The sequence below is a fragment of the Coloeus monedula genome (assembly GCF_965178545.1).
Source record: "Coloeus monedula genome assembly, chromosome: 8".
NCBI lineage: Eukaryota > Metazoa > Chordata > Aves > Passeriformes > Corvidae > Coloeus > Coloeus monedula.
The window spans coordinates 34215439-34230717 of record NC_138788.1 but is presented as its reverse complement, the minus strand read 5'-3'; the positions used below and the strand labels follow the sequence as shown (position 1 = coordinate 34230717).

Sequence of the window (15279 nt, the reverse complement as noted above, 5' to 3'; positions counted from 1 at the left end):
GTCCCTTTGACCTCCCAAGCAAAGGCTGGGAAAATGGATCAACTTAGCATGTGACAAATGTAAATAACAACAGCACTGCTGAAAGTGACAGCTGCCTTAAGACAACCACTGCAAGTCAGCGCTGCTCCGCAGATTTCCTAAGGAATGCCTTGCTGGAGCTCAGGATAAACTTTCAAAGCCTAGGAATGCTAGCAGATTACCTGGCAGGATGGAGAGAAGGAAAAGGAAGTCTTCTGCCTCTGTTCCATTCTTCATCTCTTTGCCTGTGTTCAGTCTTCTCTTGCCCCCATGGGCAGAAAAGAGGGAATGCAGCTTTGTCTCTTCCCACATGGGATGAGATGGAGCTTTCAGCCCACTGGTTTGAATGGAGTGGTTGAAGTTAGAGGGTATTTTTGTGTGAGCCTATCAGGGAATCAACCCATGTCACTTCAGCAGAGAGTTGTCTCAACCATAAACCCCCAAAGTGCATCACTGCAATAGGAAACCCGCACCAATCACAGAAATGTCTTAAGCAGAGCATGTTTTCAGTCACGTGGTACTTTTGGAAAATCCTCCCTTGGAATACACTAGTTCAGAAAGGAAAAAACATTGCTTTCATAATAGGTTGTGAGTTACAGGCCTTTAAAAACATAAATATATCCACATCAGCACAAGATATGAAGAAATGATTGCTGGGATAGGATTAAACCTATCACAGAAGTGCTTAGGCTTAAGTCAGTTGTTTGCGTGGTGTTGGCAATGTCTAAGAGGTGACAGTTTCTAGAGACTGCTATAAGAAGTAGTGAATTTATGGTTTTTCTGTGAATACAGAAATTATTAGCATATTAAAATTTTTATGTCCAAAAAATTGCCATGTAAAATATGTGCACAAATCTCTAGAACGCTAATTGGCTTTCTGCTTTTGCAAAAATCTGACATTGTTCCACATTTGCTTTTAATTTGTTTGTTCCTCTGTTCAAAATGTGCTGGATGGACCACCAAGGCTGCAGCTGTCTGGCTATTCTCCACTCTGAGGCATCATTGATATATGTATATATTTCCTGCTCCTTCTTGCAAAGATTTTATTATTTTATTTTATTTTATTTTATTTTATTTTTCTACATTGCTGTTTAATTGTAGGCAAAAAGTGGAAGGTTTTCAGTATTTTGGTCTCCAGCAGTATGACCTTCATATGTTTTTGTAGCAACCTGGTGTCAAGTCTTTCATGTAATGAAACCTTCCAAGTCCTTAATAGGAAAGGGTTTCTGGTGCCAGTGAAGGTTTGATCCTACCAGGATTTTTTCCTTGACATACCACCAAACTGGGCCCCAGTTTTTTTCATAGTTCTATTAATAATTGTTCTTTCATATTCCTCTGAAAATACCTTCTTAGACAGGCACTGATGAGATGGACTGTAACCTAATCCATGCTGCTGAGGGAATAACTGGTGACAGATTTTCACCTCCCACAGGATTATCTGTAAATACAGAAATAAAAGCTGCTTCAAGAACCAAGTATACAAATTTACACTTCTACATTGCTAAAACAAATTTTTTAAATTAGCTACACTCATTAAAAGAGTTTCCCCTCATCTGTGTTTGCTTGCAGAGCTGGCAGCTGAATGTCAAGTATCTCAGATGTTTTATTTCTGATGTTTTCAATTAGTCCAGGCCCCATTTCAGATCACCAGGATTAACTTTATATCAGGAACAGCCATCACTGGGCAACAGGTCTTATGTTGTCATGTTTTTAGACAACTAATTTCTTGCTTTATCTTTTCATCCTGAACAGGAGCATTTATTTTGGTGTATTCAAGGGAAATGTAAAAGGTTTGTGCTTTAAAATCACAAGCAACACTCCTGGGCAGTGACTAAACTGTCTCATTTAAAGACAACTTTTTTCCATTAATGCCTGGGAACATCTGTTAGCAAATCAGGGACCTTCACATCAGGAGGCCAATTTTCAGAGCTAGACAAGTGATTAGGTTTGATAGTAAATGGAATAATGGCAGATCCACATTTTAAGGGCTCTAGATAAGAGCAGCAGTGTGCTGGGCAATTCCCAAGCTGAGATGCACTGCGAGCCCCACTTGTAATTCACTGCTCAGCACCACAAAAAACCCAGATTATTGCTCTGTATTTGATGACAATGGAGATTGTGTTTTGCTTGCTGAAATACAGTACCTGTATGATCATGGTATATACAAGGTGTACAACATTAGGAATTAGAATTCATTTGGACACCTGCTGCTAAATGCCAGAAACTCTACATTCATTTCTGCACTCTGAGAGGATCAAAAGAGGGAATGGTAAAATCTGCACACAGTGAAACTCTCCTAATAGATCTGAAATGTTTATTTTAGGATTCCTCTATGTGAGTCTTCTCCTTTCAATGAGAATAAAGTTTTATGGACATGCATGGATGAGAACTGAATGAACATCAGACAAAAAATAGCCTTGGTGAGTAAAGACAATTGGAAAATCTTTCAGTCAATGGCATGTAAGACATTTTCTTCACTTACCATTTTCACTGTTGACGGTAACAATTGACATAGAGACAAAATAATAGCCAGAAAAGCAGAGGTCTGATCATCTGGACAAGCAGAACTCTCAAAATAAAAATGCAGGGCAATGTCTTGCAATATTGCAGAATGTTGAGTTCCTATTAAGCATAGTGAGATGATAGTAAAAAATTGTAACTCGCATTTGCTAAGCCTGTATTTGCATCCTGAATATTTTTTACCATATGTTTGTGTACTGCAGGGTACAATGGGCCCCAGTCTTGTTTGGATCCTCTCATGAGCCTTTCTCTGTCAGCATTCAAAAGCGAATTACTCATATTGAATTTGCAATGCAAATTTGACAGCACTCTACTAGTCACACAAAGAACGGAAAATTGTTCAAGAGTTCAAATATCATTCATTAATGTTCTCCTGAAGTATTACATATTTTAGACATATATTTTGAAAGATAGCTTGTGCATAGTTGCAGTTCTGTAGTCTAGCTGAAGTACTGGTTTGGGGAAGCCGAAGTAGATCCATGTCTGTACACTGAATCAAGCCAACCTATGAAGATGTTTTAGAAAATACTCCCAAAAATACCTTAAAGAACCCACCACAATAATTAAAACAACATAATAGTATTAATCAGCAATGAAGGCTAAGTGTGATGATTTATATTTTCCAGGATTCATTTGAATCCTCTGTATGGAGAATAGTGTGGCCAGCAGGACCAGGGAAGCGATTGTCCCCCTGTTCTTGGCACTGGTGAGGCCACACCTTGAGTGGTGCATTCAGTTTTGGGCCCTATAAAAAGGACATTGAGGTGCTGGAGAGTTTCCAGAGAACTCTTCTGAGGAATGGTTTAGGGAGCTGGGGGCTTTTAGTCTCAAGAAAAGGATGCTCAGGGGGGACTTCATTGCTGTGCACAAGTCCCTGACTTGGAGGAGGGTGCAGTGAGGTGGGACCAGTCTCTGCCGTGCCTGTAGTGAGAGGACCAGAGGAAATGGCTTTACACTGAGATGGGGGACATTCAGATTAGAGATCAGATTTTTTTTTTTTTTTTTTCACTGTTTAGGTGCTCAGGCATTGGGAATAGCTTGCCCAGGGAGGTGGTGGAGTCACCATCCCTGGAGGTGTTCAAGAGGAGCTGGGTGATGTGGTTTGTGGTTTAGAGGTTACAGTGGCAGTGCTGGGTAGACATTTGGACTGGATGGTCCTGAAGGTCTCCTCCAGCCCTGATGATTCCATGATTCTAACTAGATGATTTTAAAGTCCCTTGCAACCCAAACCATTCTAAGGCTCTTTGACTTATTTCATTTGTCAGCGCACAGATCCCTGCTCAGTACCTAAGGCAGGCATTTCTATGGACAAATCCATGTATTAAAGGCGCAGGGACAAGCGCAGCGTCCCTTTATCTCTCATTTACCCCGCGTTCCCCTCAGATGTTGGCTGTCTCCGCCCTCCTCCTCCCGCCCCGCGGGTCTCCACGCCCGCAGCGCCCTCCCGAGGCAGCGGAGCGCGGCCCCGCCCGCGCCGCGCTTCACGCACCGCCCTGCGCCGCCCACAGCGCTCGGCCTCGGGCAGCGAGCGACCCGTGCGCGGCCGTGAAGGGCTTACGAGGAAGTAAGTACGTGTTAGAGGAACGTTGAGAGCTCCGTTACCACCTCTGCGGCGAGTCACAAAGGCCCAACCCGATTTGCTGAGGAACAGACTGCGCAGCCTGCAGAACCGGGGCGGAAGACAGCACCAGTATGGAAGATCGCGATCAGCGTGCAGCGGCTCAACGACCACCGGCGGTGCCCGAAGACCCCTCCACAAAGATCCTTTGAGGCGAACTGCGCAGGCTCGACTCGGTGCGCGTATCCCGGGGAGCCCGGCACACACGTGAGGCGGGGTCGTCCCCGCCGCATCCCGCGGTTGTGGGTGACGGCTCCCGCGGCCGCGCACCCGCCATGTCGCAGACCAGCGACAGCGGCGAGTCCTCCCCCGCCTCGCGGGACCGCCGGTCCCGGACGCCGCGCGCCCGGGAGGACACGGCGGCGGCGGCGGCGGGCGAGAGGCTCCGGCAGCTGAACATCGGCGAGGGCGACGACAGGGAGCATAACAGGATGATCCGTAGCCAGTATCGGGAGCTCATCTCCACCGTGCAGCGTAAGGAGGCAGCGGGGGGAGCTCCGGGGATGCGGGTGGGGTGTCTGGGCTGGAGGCCGGGGGGGCCTCTGGGGCTGGCGGCCTGTCCTGGGCGTGTGGGGAGCTGTGGGAGCGTTCCTGGAAACTCCGGGTTCCTTGGGCTGCCGATATTTTGGGTTTGTACTTAGATCGAAATTCGACTCCCAGGAAGCGTGGAATTGCAAAATCATGGATTGGTTGGAGGAGACCTTACAGGTATTCTCGTTCCAACCGTGTCAGGGACACCTTCCACTGTCCCAGGTTGCTCCAAACTTTCTAACCTGGCCCTGGACACTTCCAGGGATGGGGCAGCGACAGCTTCTCTGGACAACCTGTACCACGGCCTCCCCACCCTTACAGGGAAGAATTTCTTCCTGATATCTAAACCTACTCTCCTTCAGTGTGAGGCCATTCCCCCTTGTCCTATGGAAAGGCCGTCTCCTGCATCCCCAGCGATAGCGAGGTTACGAGGGATTTGGCTGCACTAGCCCACATGTGGTGCATACACTAGTGCAGGGGAACTGTCAGCTGTCAGCTGTCAGCTTTAGACCTAGACATGCACCAAAATCCTTTAATTTTGCTTTCGTGGTGTCTGAGCTTTAGTTTGAAACTGCAGGTACCATTATGTGCCTGGACTGGAAAGTTATTCTTGGGCCTTCCAAAAAATGCTGTGTAGCTTTAGTATCTCCAGACAGGTGTGTGAGTCCTTCTGCTATGTGCATTTGAGTTGTGCTGTTTTCCTCCCAGAAACGTGGCCATGGTTGTGTGAGTAGCACTGCCAAGCTGAGCAACATGTGGAATTAGTTGTTCTCTGAATACTTGATAAATTTGTGCAGTTGTTTTACAAGAGGCTACAGTGCAGTTTATGGGGGACCCAGCCTGTTTATAGAAGTGACCAAGCATGTAGTTTTGGGGGCTGGTTTGTTTCTTTCATGGAAAATGCCACTAATTTCCCCAAGTCAAGCCTGTTTTGCCTGTGACAGTAAGTGGTGAGTGATCTCTCCCTGCTCTTATCTAGACCCATGAGCTTTTTGTTCTGTTTTCTCTCCCTGGTCCAGCTGAGGAGGGGAGTGATGGAGCTTTGATGGGCACCTGGCCTCCAGTTCGGATCAAACAAGCGCAGTGTTTCTCAGTGCTTCTATGTTTAAGTAATTCAGGAATTCCTTTGTGTTTTCCCACAGAAAATCGAGAAGCTATGCTGAATTCAAAAAGCAACAGGCTGACAGAAGCTTTGGAAGAAGCCAATAAACTTTTTGATGGAGGTAAAACAAATTCTGTGCTTTTTAATCAATATGTTTGGCCAAGCGTGAGGTGATGATGCCTTGCAAACAAAAGAGGGCAAGAGTGAAGTTGAGGTCCAAGTACTTCATCAGAATTTTTATATAACTTAAAATAGATGTGTTAAGTTGAAGATTGGTTGAGTAAGTTGATGTGAGAAAATAAATGTCATTACAGTTTATTTGCTCTTAGAAATACTCCCTGCTTTATTTTGATTCACTGGAACAATGTATGTAAGTAGTACACATAAAAGATATCGGTGTAGAGGGGTTCATTTCACTTGGAAAGGTGGAAAACATGTTGATTAAAAATGCATTTGGTCTTCAAGATCACATGTTACTTTTCCATGCTTTGTCATTCTTTCCTTTTTTTAAAATGCAAATATTATTGTAAGGATAGAGGTCACTGTAATAAAACCATTTCCAAAGTGCTAAAGCCAGGATAGTCCCTATGCTGAATCTGATTATTGGATTTGTGACAATTTCATGTTAATTACCGTAAAATCTTTTCTGTAACAGTTTGCCGTGCACGAGAGGCTGCACTGGATGCCCAGTTTCTTGTTATAGCATCCAATATAGGGAAGGAGAAGGCCAATGAGTTACACTCTGAGATGTCAGCATTTGATTCAACAGCATTTGCAGAAGACTTGGTAAGTTCCAGGCTCTGAATTTGCCAACATTTCTGCTGGAGGTTTGCCCTGTTTGTTACAGAACCATAAAGCCTCAGATTGTCAGGCAGTACATGGCATTTCTGATGGAATTTAATGCTTTTCCTATGAATTTCTTTGATTAACTTTCTGGTTACTGTTGTTAATTGTCTTAAACTACATATTAAGCATTTGCAGTAGGGGAAAATCTAACTTAAAATGCAGACACCCCCCCCCCATTATTGCACTGCTGCTGCTTTATGGCAGTTCAGTCAGTTCATGCCCTGAAAGTCTTCTGCACTTTTTTCAGCCACTGTTCTGTACTTTCTCAGTAGAAAAGTAGTTTCTTTATCCTGTCCACTGGTTTCTATGTTTTTGGATAGAGTTCTTGAGGCCCTGTGTCACTGACATAAAATGGGACTTTGGATGATTTGAATGGTTTCAGACTGGACAGTTTGTCTCTTTGTACTGTGACTGGCTGCAAGAGTCAGTTCAGAACAGCTCTTAAGCAGGCTGTTGGCTTTTTGCTCTCTTTTGTTACAGCAGGTCAACAAGGAATCTTGAGTGTTTGCTCAAGTCTGTAAAAAACATTAAGTTCAATTTGAAGTTTTTCTTGGGTTAGTGTGGACTGGTGGGTGCAGGGATACGCCAGATAAATTCTATGGTGTTTGAGGGGCTGGGCTTCCTGGGAGTGTGTGGTGTTCAAAAACTGTGAAACATCTGAGCTCTAAAGTGCAACAAAAGTAATGTTCTGCTACTTTGTATGTCATTGAAAATGTGTTGGAATCTAAGCAGTTTGGTTTACCTATGACTTTCTTTCATTGCTTGCTGAACACAAGGGCGAATTTGAGTGTTCATCTGTCTTCATGGTATCCTCAGGAAAGTCAAAGTTCTTAGGCAGTGGTATTAAATGGTAATTTGTCAGGCAAACACCACAATACAATGTTTCACCATGAATGTATTTACTGCTTTACCTCTTAAGTGAATTTTTATTGCAGCTTTTTTTCTTTTGTAGCTGACCTTCATGGGTATAAATCGCACAGAAGTAGAAGAAACTGATGACTCTGAGGATGTTCCAGGCGGTTTTTTACCTAGTGATGCCTGGCAGACAATGGGAGAAGAAGCACCCAAGTACTTTAGAAGAGCACCTACTTTTCACTACATGTAAGTTTCTTATAGGAAACAGTATGTACTGCAGCTCAAGATAATGGCTTTAATTGATTTTTATCTTTGATGCCCTGGGCTTGAATTGAGTTTAATCTGAGGTCACAGCAGAGTGTTGACAAGGTATGGGCCTGTCAACATATTGGGAGCAACTTTTGGGGCTGGTTCTTTCCAGAAATCTCTAAATGTGATGAAGCTTTATCTTTAGGTATCAGTCAGCACCTTGCACTTTCTTGAGGAGATCCACTGCTCAGTATAAAGATTCCTGAACATACAGTGTACACCAGATTTGCATGTATGTTGTTTGTATTTTGGTTAGGATGGGATCTTTCAAGTCTGAGCCTCCTGTACCAAAGCAACGGATTGAGAGGCAGAAGAAAGCTAGCAGAGGAAAAGCAGAACGGGCAATGCCTGCTCAGGTTAGTAAAGTGTTGCCTTTTTTTACCATTTGTTCTGGCAGTTATAACAAGTGACTTCTAAATCTTTCAATATGTGTTGCTTTGGGTTTTGTAATTCTGAACTGTGTAGTACTTCTGACATTCTACCTTTAAGGGGGAGGGAGTACCCAAGATTCATAGATGCTTGTGCTGTGCTTATCTCCAGGAGCCAGAACAAGGACGTATGTCCCAGAAAAGTGCTTCCCTACCTCCATATGGCTCTTTCTCCAGTTATATCCTGTTCTTTCTCAGAGTGGGTTATTACCAGCATTCCTTGGCTGGTAAGCCAACAATCCTTGGTTGGCTCCACAGCCATCCAGCTGGAGTTGGAGAAACACACATCAGCCCTGTTTCTTCTGAGCTTCTACTAAAGGATTCAGATTTCATTATTAGGCTTCTTGATTTGCTTTGTGTGGGCTGCAGTATTTCACTGAGTAGAAGAAAATAGGATTTACAGACCTGTGGCAGTGTAAGTAGCCCCAACTACTCTAACCACTGAGGATGCCACTGACACCAAGCTGTCATGGTCAGGCACTGAGGTCTAAAGCAGCTCACTCCGTGGTGAGGGTGAGAACCCACAATCCCCCAGTTCTATGATCTGCATGTTTCCCTACGATTGGTTCATGTTTTCCCCTCTCGATTTTATGTATAAGTCTAAGTATATTCATTTCCCTTAGTTGGTATGTATTAGTTCTAGAAGCTTCTGCAGTACTCGACACCCCATTGGTTCCTTCCCCAAGTCCCCCCTATGTGTTGTTCCCATTGGTTCCCTCACTGCTAACCCCGCCTACCTCCCCTTATTTCATTGGCTGGAATCCCTTTCCCCGCCTTCCCATCCCCACTATAAAATCCCTTGGTGCGGTCAGAAATTTGGATCTTTGTCCCTGTTCGTTCACCTGAATAAACCTCAGCGTGGAATCCATACAGAGAGTCCCTCTCTTCTTCTTTGCCTCCGCCTGTGTGCCCTCACAGCTGCCTCAGGGAAGATTGCTCCCTCGAGTGAGGAGCTCTTTGCTCCTTTTGGTGTGTGCCGCCTTCCAGAGGGGTTGCAGCCTAGACCTCCGGGCTCATCTTTGTTGGCATGCTGGGTGCAAACCCCCTCACAGACCAATTTCATTTTCAGAAATAGGGTTTACAATTTTCAAGTTATGAGTTTACATGTTCTGTTGCCTTTTGCTTTGAAAGGAAACAAAAAAGAAACTTCTTTACATTAGCCTGGTTCTCATTTTTCTTTAAAAAGTGTCTAACAGGGTGTTGCATTTGCACTGAAATGTGGTTAATGGCAAAAAACTAATTACATCACATAGCCACTATTGTTTCTGCTTTCTGTTTTCTTATTCTTTGTGTCATACACTGGCAGAAAGGCATAAGTCTGGGAATACTGAGAGAGGCTTACATCTGAAACTTTGCAAACATAAACCATGTTGTTACAGGGAAGCTCAAGGTGTGTTAATGCTGGGATATAGGGGCAAATAGTTGATCATTGTTTTTTTAAAGGCAGCCTACTCAATCCAAATAGTGATAGAAAGGATTTGTTACAGTCTGTACTGGGAAGAAGAGGAGCTGAAGGGTTTCTGGGTTGCTTATAAATGATCATCTTCATTAAACTTACAGACTATAGCACTGTGTAACCCAACTCCCCAGAGGTACTGAAAAGTAAGTGTACACCTGTACACAGGCTTAAAACATACAAGCCATGGCCTTTCATATTGATTCTGTAAGTTGGGAATTAAACCCTAAAGCTCTTCAATGTTGTCTCATGTTTGCCTAAGTGTGTTTGTTATGTTGCATGTAGGGAGAAAAATTCAAGTTTTATGTTATGTTCAAAAGAAGCCGTTTGCATATTCTGGTAATTCAACAACCATTATTTGAGGTGAAGCTCTGTTTCTTTTTCCCAGTTAAAAGAAATGCAGGAGTCTCATCAAGAAGCTACAGAAAAAGAAGTAGAAAGGATCTTGAGAATACTGCAAACTCATTTTGAAAATGATCGTAAGTATAATTAAATTAAGCATTAACTGGAGAAAATGAATATTCTTTGTCTTCTACAGTTGGGAGTGGTAAAACTACAGAGACAAAATGAGTTGAAGTTTGCAAGTAGAAATTTTTGTTGAAGAACATATACCAACTATGTATTTTTTATTAACACTAATCAGCTGTTGTTTGCCTGCAGAGTAAATGTAAATCCTCTCCCCTGATTAAAGCCTGCTGTTTTTAGAAGGCAGTCGAATAGTCACTGTATATGGATCTGGGGGGGGGAAAAGATGGAAGAAAATAATATACTTTATAGAACATTTGTTTTTGCAGGCAGCTGGGAATTCAGCTAAGTTGACAAATATCCCGCTAGCTTTTGAAAGGAGTATTGGCTCTCTTAAGTTTGTGTTTACATCTGTTAGCTCTGTGTATACTGCCTGTTTGTTTGTTTGATTTAACAAAGCTACATTTGCATCCCCAGCTAATACACCTATTTCCTTCTTTGATTTTGTGATTGATCCGAACTCATTTGCACACACTGTGGAAAACATGTTTCATGTGTCCTTCCTTATCAGGGTAAGGCATGGCATGTTCTTGAAATATCACTTTAGATACTAGAATTACATAGAAATACTGACCTGGCTTCAATATTGAAGAATTAGGATTTAAATATGAGAAATATGAATTTATTTTCTGCAAACAGTCTGTGATATTTTGGTAGTCAAATAGAAAAGGAAACAGAGTTGACTAGGCTTATTTTTTTGTAGTGCAATCAGTTTTTGTACTGCAACCAACAAAGTAGTGGTGATATTTTTGCAGTCAATATGCTTTTCAAAAAAGATTCTGGCTCACATTTTAGATGTAGAAAAGTTCTCATAGAGTATAAAAGAGTTACTGAGTTATGTCAAAGTAATATATTCTTTTTGAATCCATGGATTTGCACTTCAAAACTATCCTTAGTTTGTCTAATAAATAAAATTAATTCTGGAAAAGACAAAAACTGACAAGGATATTTTGACTAATCCAGGTTTTATATTGAATAGAAATGTTATAATGAATTATACTTAGCTTAAGTATATTTCGAGAATAATAACAATTTTAATAAAGCAAAACTTCTCTAATCCAACAGTTTACACACTATGTGCTATATGGGCTCCTTCTTTATGCATAAGTGCTGTGTTAAAATAGTTTTTTCTTATGTGATATGCCAGTGAAGATTCTTCATCAGTATATGTACCTGTTCATGATTATGTAATAAGTAAAACATAAGAAATTTCAGTGCATTATCCTAACTGGAAAGTTCTAAGTTATGAAACTTTAAATCCCACTGTTGTTTAGGATGGTCTTGCAAAAATAAAGCTGGATGAAGACAAATTGCCAACAATAGGTAAAATCTAGCTTTAAAGTACTCTAACTGGTTTTTGTAACAACATTACATGTTACGTGTTCACAAAGTTTTAGGTATATTTTTAACTGGGGATATGCAGTGAGTGTAATTGAAGGCATGAAGAGATTTCTGAGCAAGGATTGAGTCTTTTCAAATATCAGTGTATGGAAAAAGACCATTATGCTGATTTATACAAATTAATTCTATTAATAGAAATCAAAGGTTATTACCTTTCCTTTTAAGTTATATTTTTGCTAGTAAGTACAGGAACATTGTTACACTTAGCTGAAAAAAGGTATTTTTGGGTGTAAGAACTCTCTTGTCTCAGAGTTGGGAACTGCTGCAGCTTCAAAACAATTGGAAAGAAAATGCCATCCTACATACGAGGTCGGCTTTCATTCCCACAGGATGTCAGTGGGGTTAGGACTTTGGTGGGATTTCATAAGGAATAAAATACTTACGTCCTTCTGTAAAAAGTTAGTTCCTAAATTTTTAGGAGGTGAGGCTAAGGAAGTATCTTGAGCAGTATGTGGTACAGGTTGTTGATAGAGACTAACTGGGTGGAACATGTAGAATTGACGTGATTTTTGTCGAGCTTTTGTGTTCCTGGTGGAAACTGACTTTGCAAGTGTAAATCCTGAAAATGCTGTGTTTTGATCAGAGCCTACAAAACCCAGCGGGAGAGGGGAGGAGGAGAACAGAGCTGGAGCACGGAACCAGGTCGTCATAAGTCTGGACCAGAGAGAATGGAAGGTACCACAGAGAGCACTTGATACTTGGGATTAGTTCTTTTTTATTTAAGCCTCTGAGAGCTGTGCTGTTACCTGCTCTGGGGAGGGCAGATGTTCTGTGTACAGTCACACTGCATTTGACCTCATGGATGCCAGAACAGTCACAGATCTAAGGGATGTCTGTAGTTGCAAGAAAACTGAGAATCGGGGTAGTGATTCCATCTTTGATTCTTGAAGCCTGGTCAGTTTAGGTGCATTTAAGCTGTGCACTGACTTGCCTTTACTGCTTTACACAAGGCCTGGGTAAATGTGGAATCTGTTTTTTCCCTTACTTGTTTCTGGAGGGGAAGTTCTCCATTCAATTTCCTCACTGTTTGTAATAAACCCTAGACTAAAAGTAGTTTTGGGCACACATACGGCTCTTCTCCTTTGTCCCTCACTCAGAATGTGCAGGAGAAATGTAGTAATTTGAAATACTGCTTTAGTATAAGGAACTTTATTACTTGCTTGGTAGTAATAAAATTGAAATAGTTCAGCTCTGGCGACTGACATACTGCTGTTATCTCTAACCAGGAGATCATAGAAGCATTTCAGATAAGAGAAGCCATGATTACCCCTCTTTCTCAGAGCAGTGAAGAGGAAATGGAGACAGAGTAACTATTCAAGTAAGTTCTTTACTAAATCAAACTCAGTAAGTTCCTTATGCACGTAGAAGAACTTCAGGGAAACTATGTGCGACTTAAAAATGCAGAACTGTAAGCAGGGTGACTGTAACATTTGGAATTGCTGTGTTCTTGCCCTCTTCATGAAACAAAATGTTATCTAGCCTTGTATGCAGTGATTAACTGGAAAAAAAACCCTTTATTTTTGCGTTTGATGGTCAGTTAAGGGATGAGTTATTTTTTGGAACTTTATACTCAGAATGCACTGTTGGAAAGAATCATAGCTTTTTGTGTTTGGTTTCTTAACATCCTGACAGCTGATGTTGTTAATAAAGTAGTCTGAAGAAGGACTTAGAGGGAACCAGGCTGTCTTCTCTTCTGCTTCCATAAAATTCTTTCAATGATAGGACTGAATTCCTTTACTGTCACAGTTGTTTGGTAAGTTCCAGATCTTAATGCACACTGTCTTACTGCCTTCTCTTTTTTTTTCTCCCCTTAGGTGCCTTAAAGAAAATACTTCAAAACATTTGTTTCAACATTTGTTTTACGTGTATATGTTGTAAAATTAAATTTATTTTTTCTGGAACATCTCAACACTTTCTATGAGATGCTTTGTTTAGAACCATGGAATGGGTTGGGTTGGAAGGGACCTTAAAGATCCTCTTGTTCTAGCCCCTGCAGTGGGCAGGGACACCTTCCACAGGGCTAGGTTGCTCCAAGCCCCATCCAACCTGGCCTTGGACACTTCTAGGGCAGCCACAGCTTCTCTGGGTTACTTGAGGAAGTGTAGACTTGTTACAGGGTTTTTTTTCTACTGTGGCTTTCTTTACTACTTTATACAAAGTAGTAAAGTTCACTGGCACTTAGGAACTTTCTTAGTAAAAAGGAAACACTGTGTCCCTTCTTTCCTCCCTTGTCTCTCCCAGCAGCAGCAAGTGGAATTCACATGGTTAAACATCCCTGCTGGGATAACCTTGCTATCCTACATGATTTTGGGTGCTGCAGGAGAATTGATACTGCTCTGCTGTTCTTACTGTTCTGGAAATAAAGGTTTGAGTTTGGAAATTTGGTCTCAGCTAGAGATAGAAATCACCCCTTTCTCTATTCCAAACTCCTCCTGTATTTGTTTGGTAACTTGGGCAGGCCGGCTCTATGGGGCCACGACATTATTTTATTAAAAATACATGAAGTCTTGTTCCATTTCCAGAAAACACTCCCAAGGAGGAGTTCAGGATTTCTTCCATCCTTTTTTCCTGCTGTAGCAGCTCGGGGTGGATACAAAGGGATCCGTTCCCCCTGGAAGGCCTGTTAGAGCGTGTTCGTGGGGGTGAGAAGCTGGTCTGGCCATGAAGGTGTGCGGGGACACGGTGCGAGGATCCGCAGAACCGGGAGCGATGTTTTATCGCCAATCCGCCCGCGGGGGAGGCCGGGCCGGGCGCGGCGGCGGCTGCGGCTGGGCGGGGGCGCTGCGGGGCCGCCGGCGCCATGCCCGCCGCCGTGGTGGAGTACAAGGGCTGGAAGGAGGGCTACGGCTGCGGCTACTGCGGCGCGGCGCGGGGCAAGGTGTCCGCGGGTGAGCGGGGCCGGGGCTGGGCGGCCGGGCCGGGCCGGGCCGGGCCTCGGGGCTCCTCCGGCCGCGCCGCGCTGCCCGCGCGGAACATGGCGGCGCCAACGCTTCCTGTGCGCGCCGCCCGCGCGCTTCCCGGAGCAAAGATGGCGGCGGGCGCTGCTTCCGGGCGGCTCGGGGCGCTGACCTGAGGCGGGCGGGCACCGCGGGGATGGCGGCGGGCGGCGGCTCCCCGAGTATCGTCGAGTTTTTCGGTGGGGAGGATGGCTACCGCTGCGGCTACTGCAGGAGCGACACCGGCAACGTCTCGCACGGTGCGGGCGGGGCGAGCTGGGAACGGGGCCGCGGGCGGGCCGCTCGGGGCTGGCCGAGAAGCGGCGGCTGCGGGCGCGGGGCCGGGGAGGGCGGCGGGGACAGGTGGCGGCTCGGCGGCAGCCCCCGCCCGCCCGGCCGGGAGCTCGGAACGGCTCCTGTGGCCCGGTGGTACCGAATGAGTGTAATAGAACTAAGCAGCAATTTCGTGTTGTTTTTCGTGTGTATTTCTGGGGAGGTGGGAGGTGCAGAGGGGAACTTTGCGCTTGCATGGTCACAGAAATACAGTTGATTGCATCCCAAGATTTGTGTTGGGCTTGGGGTTTTTGCACTTAACGTGGTTATTGAAATCAGTAGTTATGTATTTAAGAATATGCTAAATCCTTGAAAGACATCTCTGCATAAGCAGCCGTTAGTTGCTCAGATTTGCAGTAATCACAGAGTGGTTTGGGTTGGAAGGGACCTTAAAGCTCATC

The 15279-nt window shown here is 43.8% G+C and overlaps 2 protein-coding genes across 8 annotated transcripts in view; both read left to right on the top strand.

The window, feature by feature from the left end:
* Positions 1 to 4043: 4043 nt before the first annotated feature.
* On the top strand, positions 4044 to 13546 carry NSMCE4A (NSE4 homolog A, SMC5-SMC6 complex component). Of its 5 annotated transcripts, XM_082285936.1 has the most exons (11): positions 4044 to 4630; positions 5830 to 5910; positions 6445 to 6575; positions 7588 to 7736; positions 8056 to 8155; positions 10072 to 10162; positions 10626 to 10720; positions 11483 to 11531; positions 12193 to 12284; positions 12836 to 12927; positions 13424 to 13546. In XM_082285936.1, exons 1-10 carry the CDS (start codon positions 4432 to 4434, stop codon positions 12917 to 12919), a joined length of 1071 nt encoding a protein of 356 aa, XP_082142062.1. In that variant the 5' UTR covers positions 4044 to 4431; the 3' UTR covers positions 12920 to 12927; positions 13424 to 13546. The 5 variants fall into 5 exon arrangements, 4 of the variants coding, with proteins under 4 accessions (XP_082142062.1, XP_082142061.1, XP_082142064.1 ...); XR_014226604.1 differs by lacking the exon at positions 11483 to 11531 and having other exon boundaries at positions 13424 to 13466; XM_082285935.1 differs by lacking the exon at positions 13424 to 13546 and having other exon boundaries at positions 12836 to 13389.
* Positions 13547 to 14364: 818 nt separating this feature from the next.
* ATE1 (arginyltransferase 1) overlaps positions 14365 to 15279 on the top strand; it is a 71429-nt gene continuing 70514 nt past the window's right edge. For 2 of the 3 annotated variants that reach the window (XM_082285959.1, XM_082285958.1), the window contains exon 1: positions 14646 to 14805. In XM_082285959.1, coding sequence (XP_082142085.1) covers positions 14703 to 14805 — 103 coding nt within the window. In that variant the 5' untranslated portion in view covers positions 14646 to 14702. Of the gene's footprint in view, positions 14498 to 14645; positions 14806 to 15279 lie in introns of those variants that run through there. The other variant, XM_082285960.1, reaches the window with a different exon arrangement.

Excerpts from the sequence above, each read along its gene's own strand:
- NSMCE4A (XM_082285936.1), top strand. The coding sequence starts at position 4,432 with ATGTCGCAGACCAGCGACAGCGGCGAGTCCTCCCCCGCCTCGCGGGAC. Across the intron at positions 10,163-10,625 it reads AACTCATTTTGAAAATGATC|CTAATACACCTATTTCCTTC; the intron begins GTAAGTATAATT and ends TTGCATCCCCAG. Across the intron at positions 12,285-12,835 it reads TGGACCAGAGAGAATGGAAG|GAGATCATAGAAGCATTTCA; the intron begins GTACCACAGAGA and ends ATCTCTAACCAG.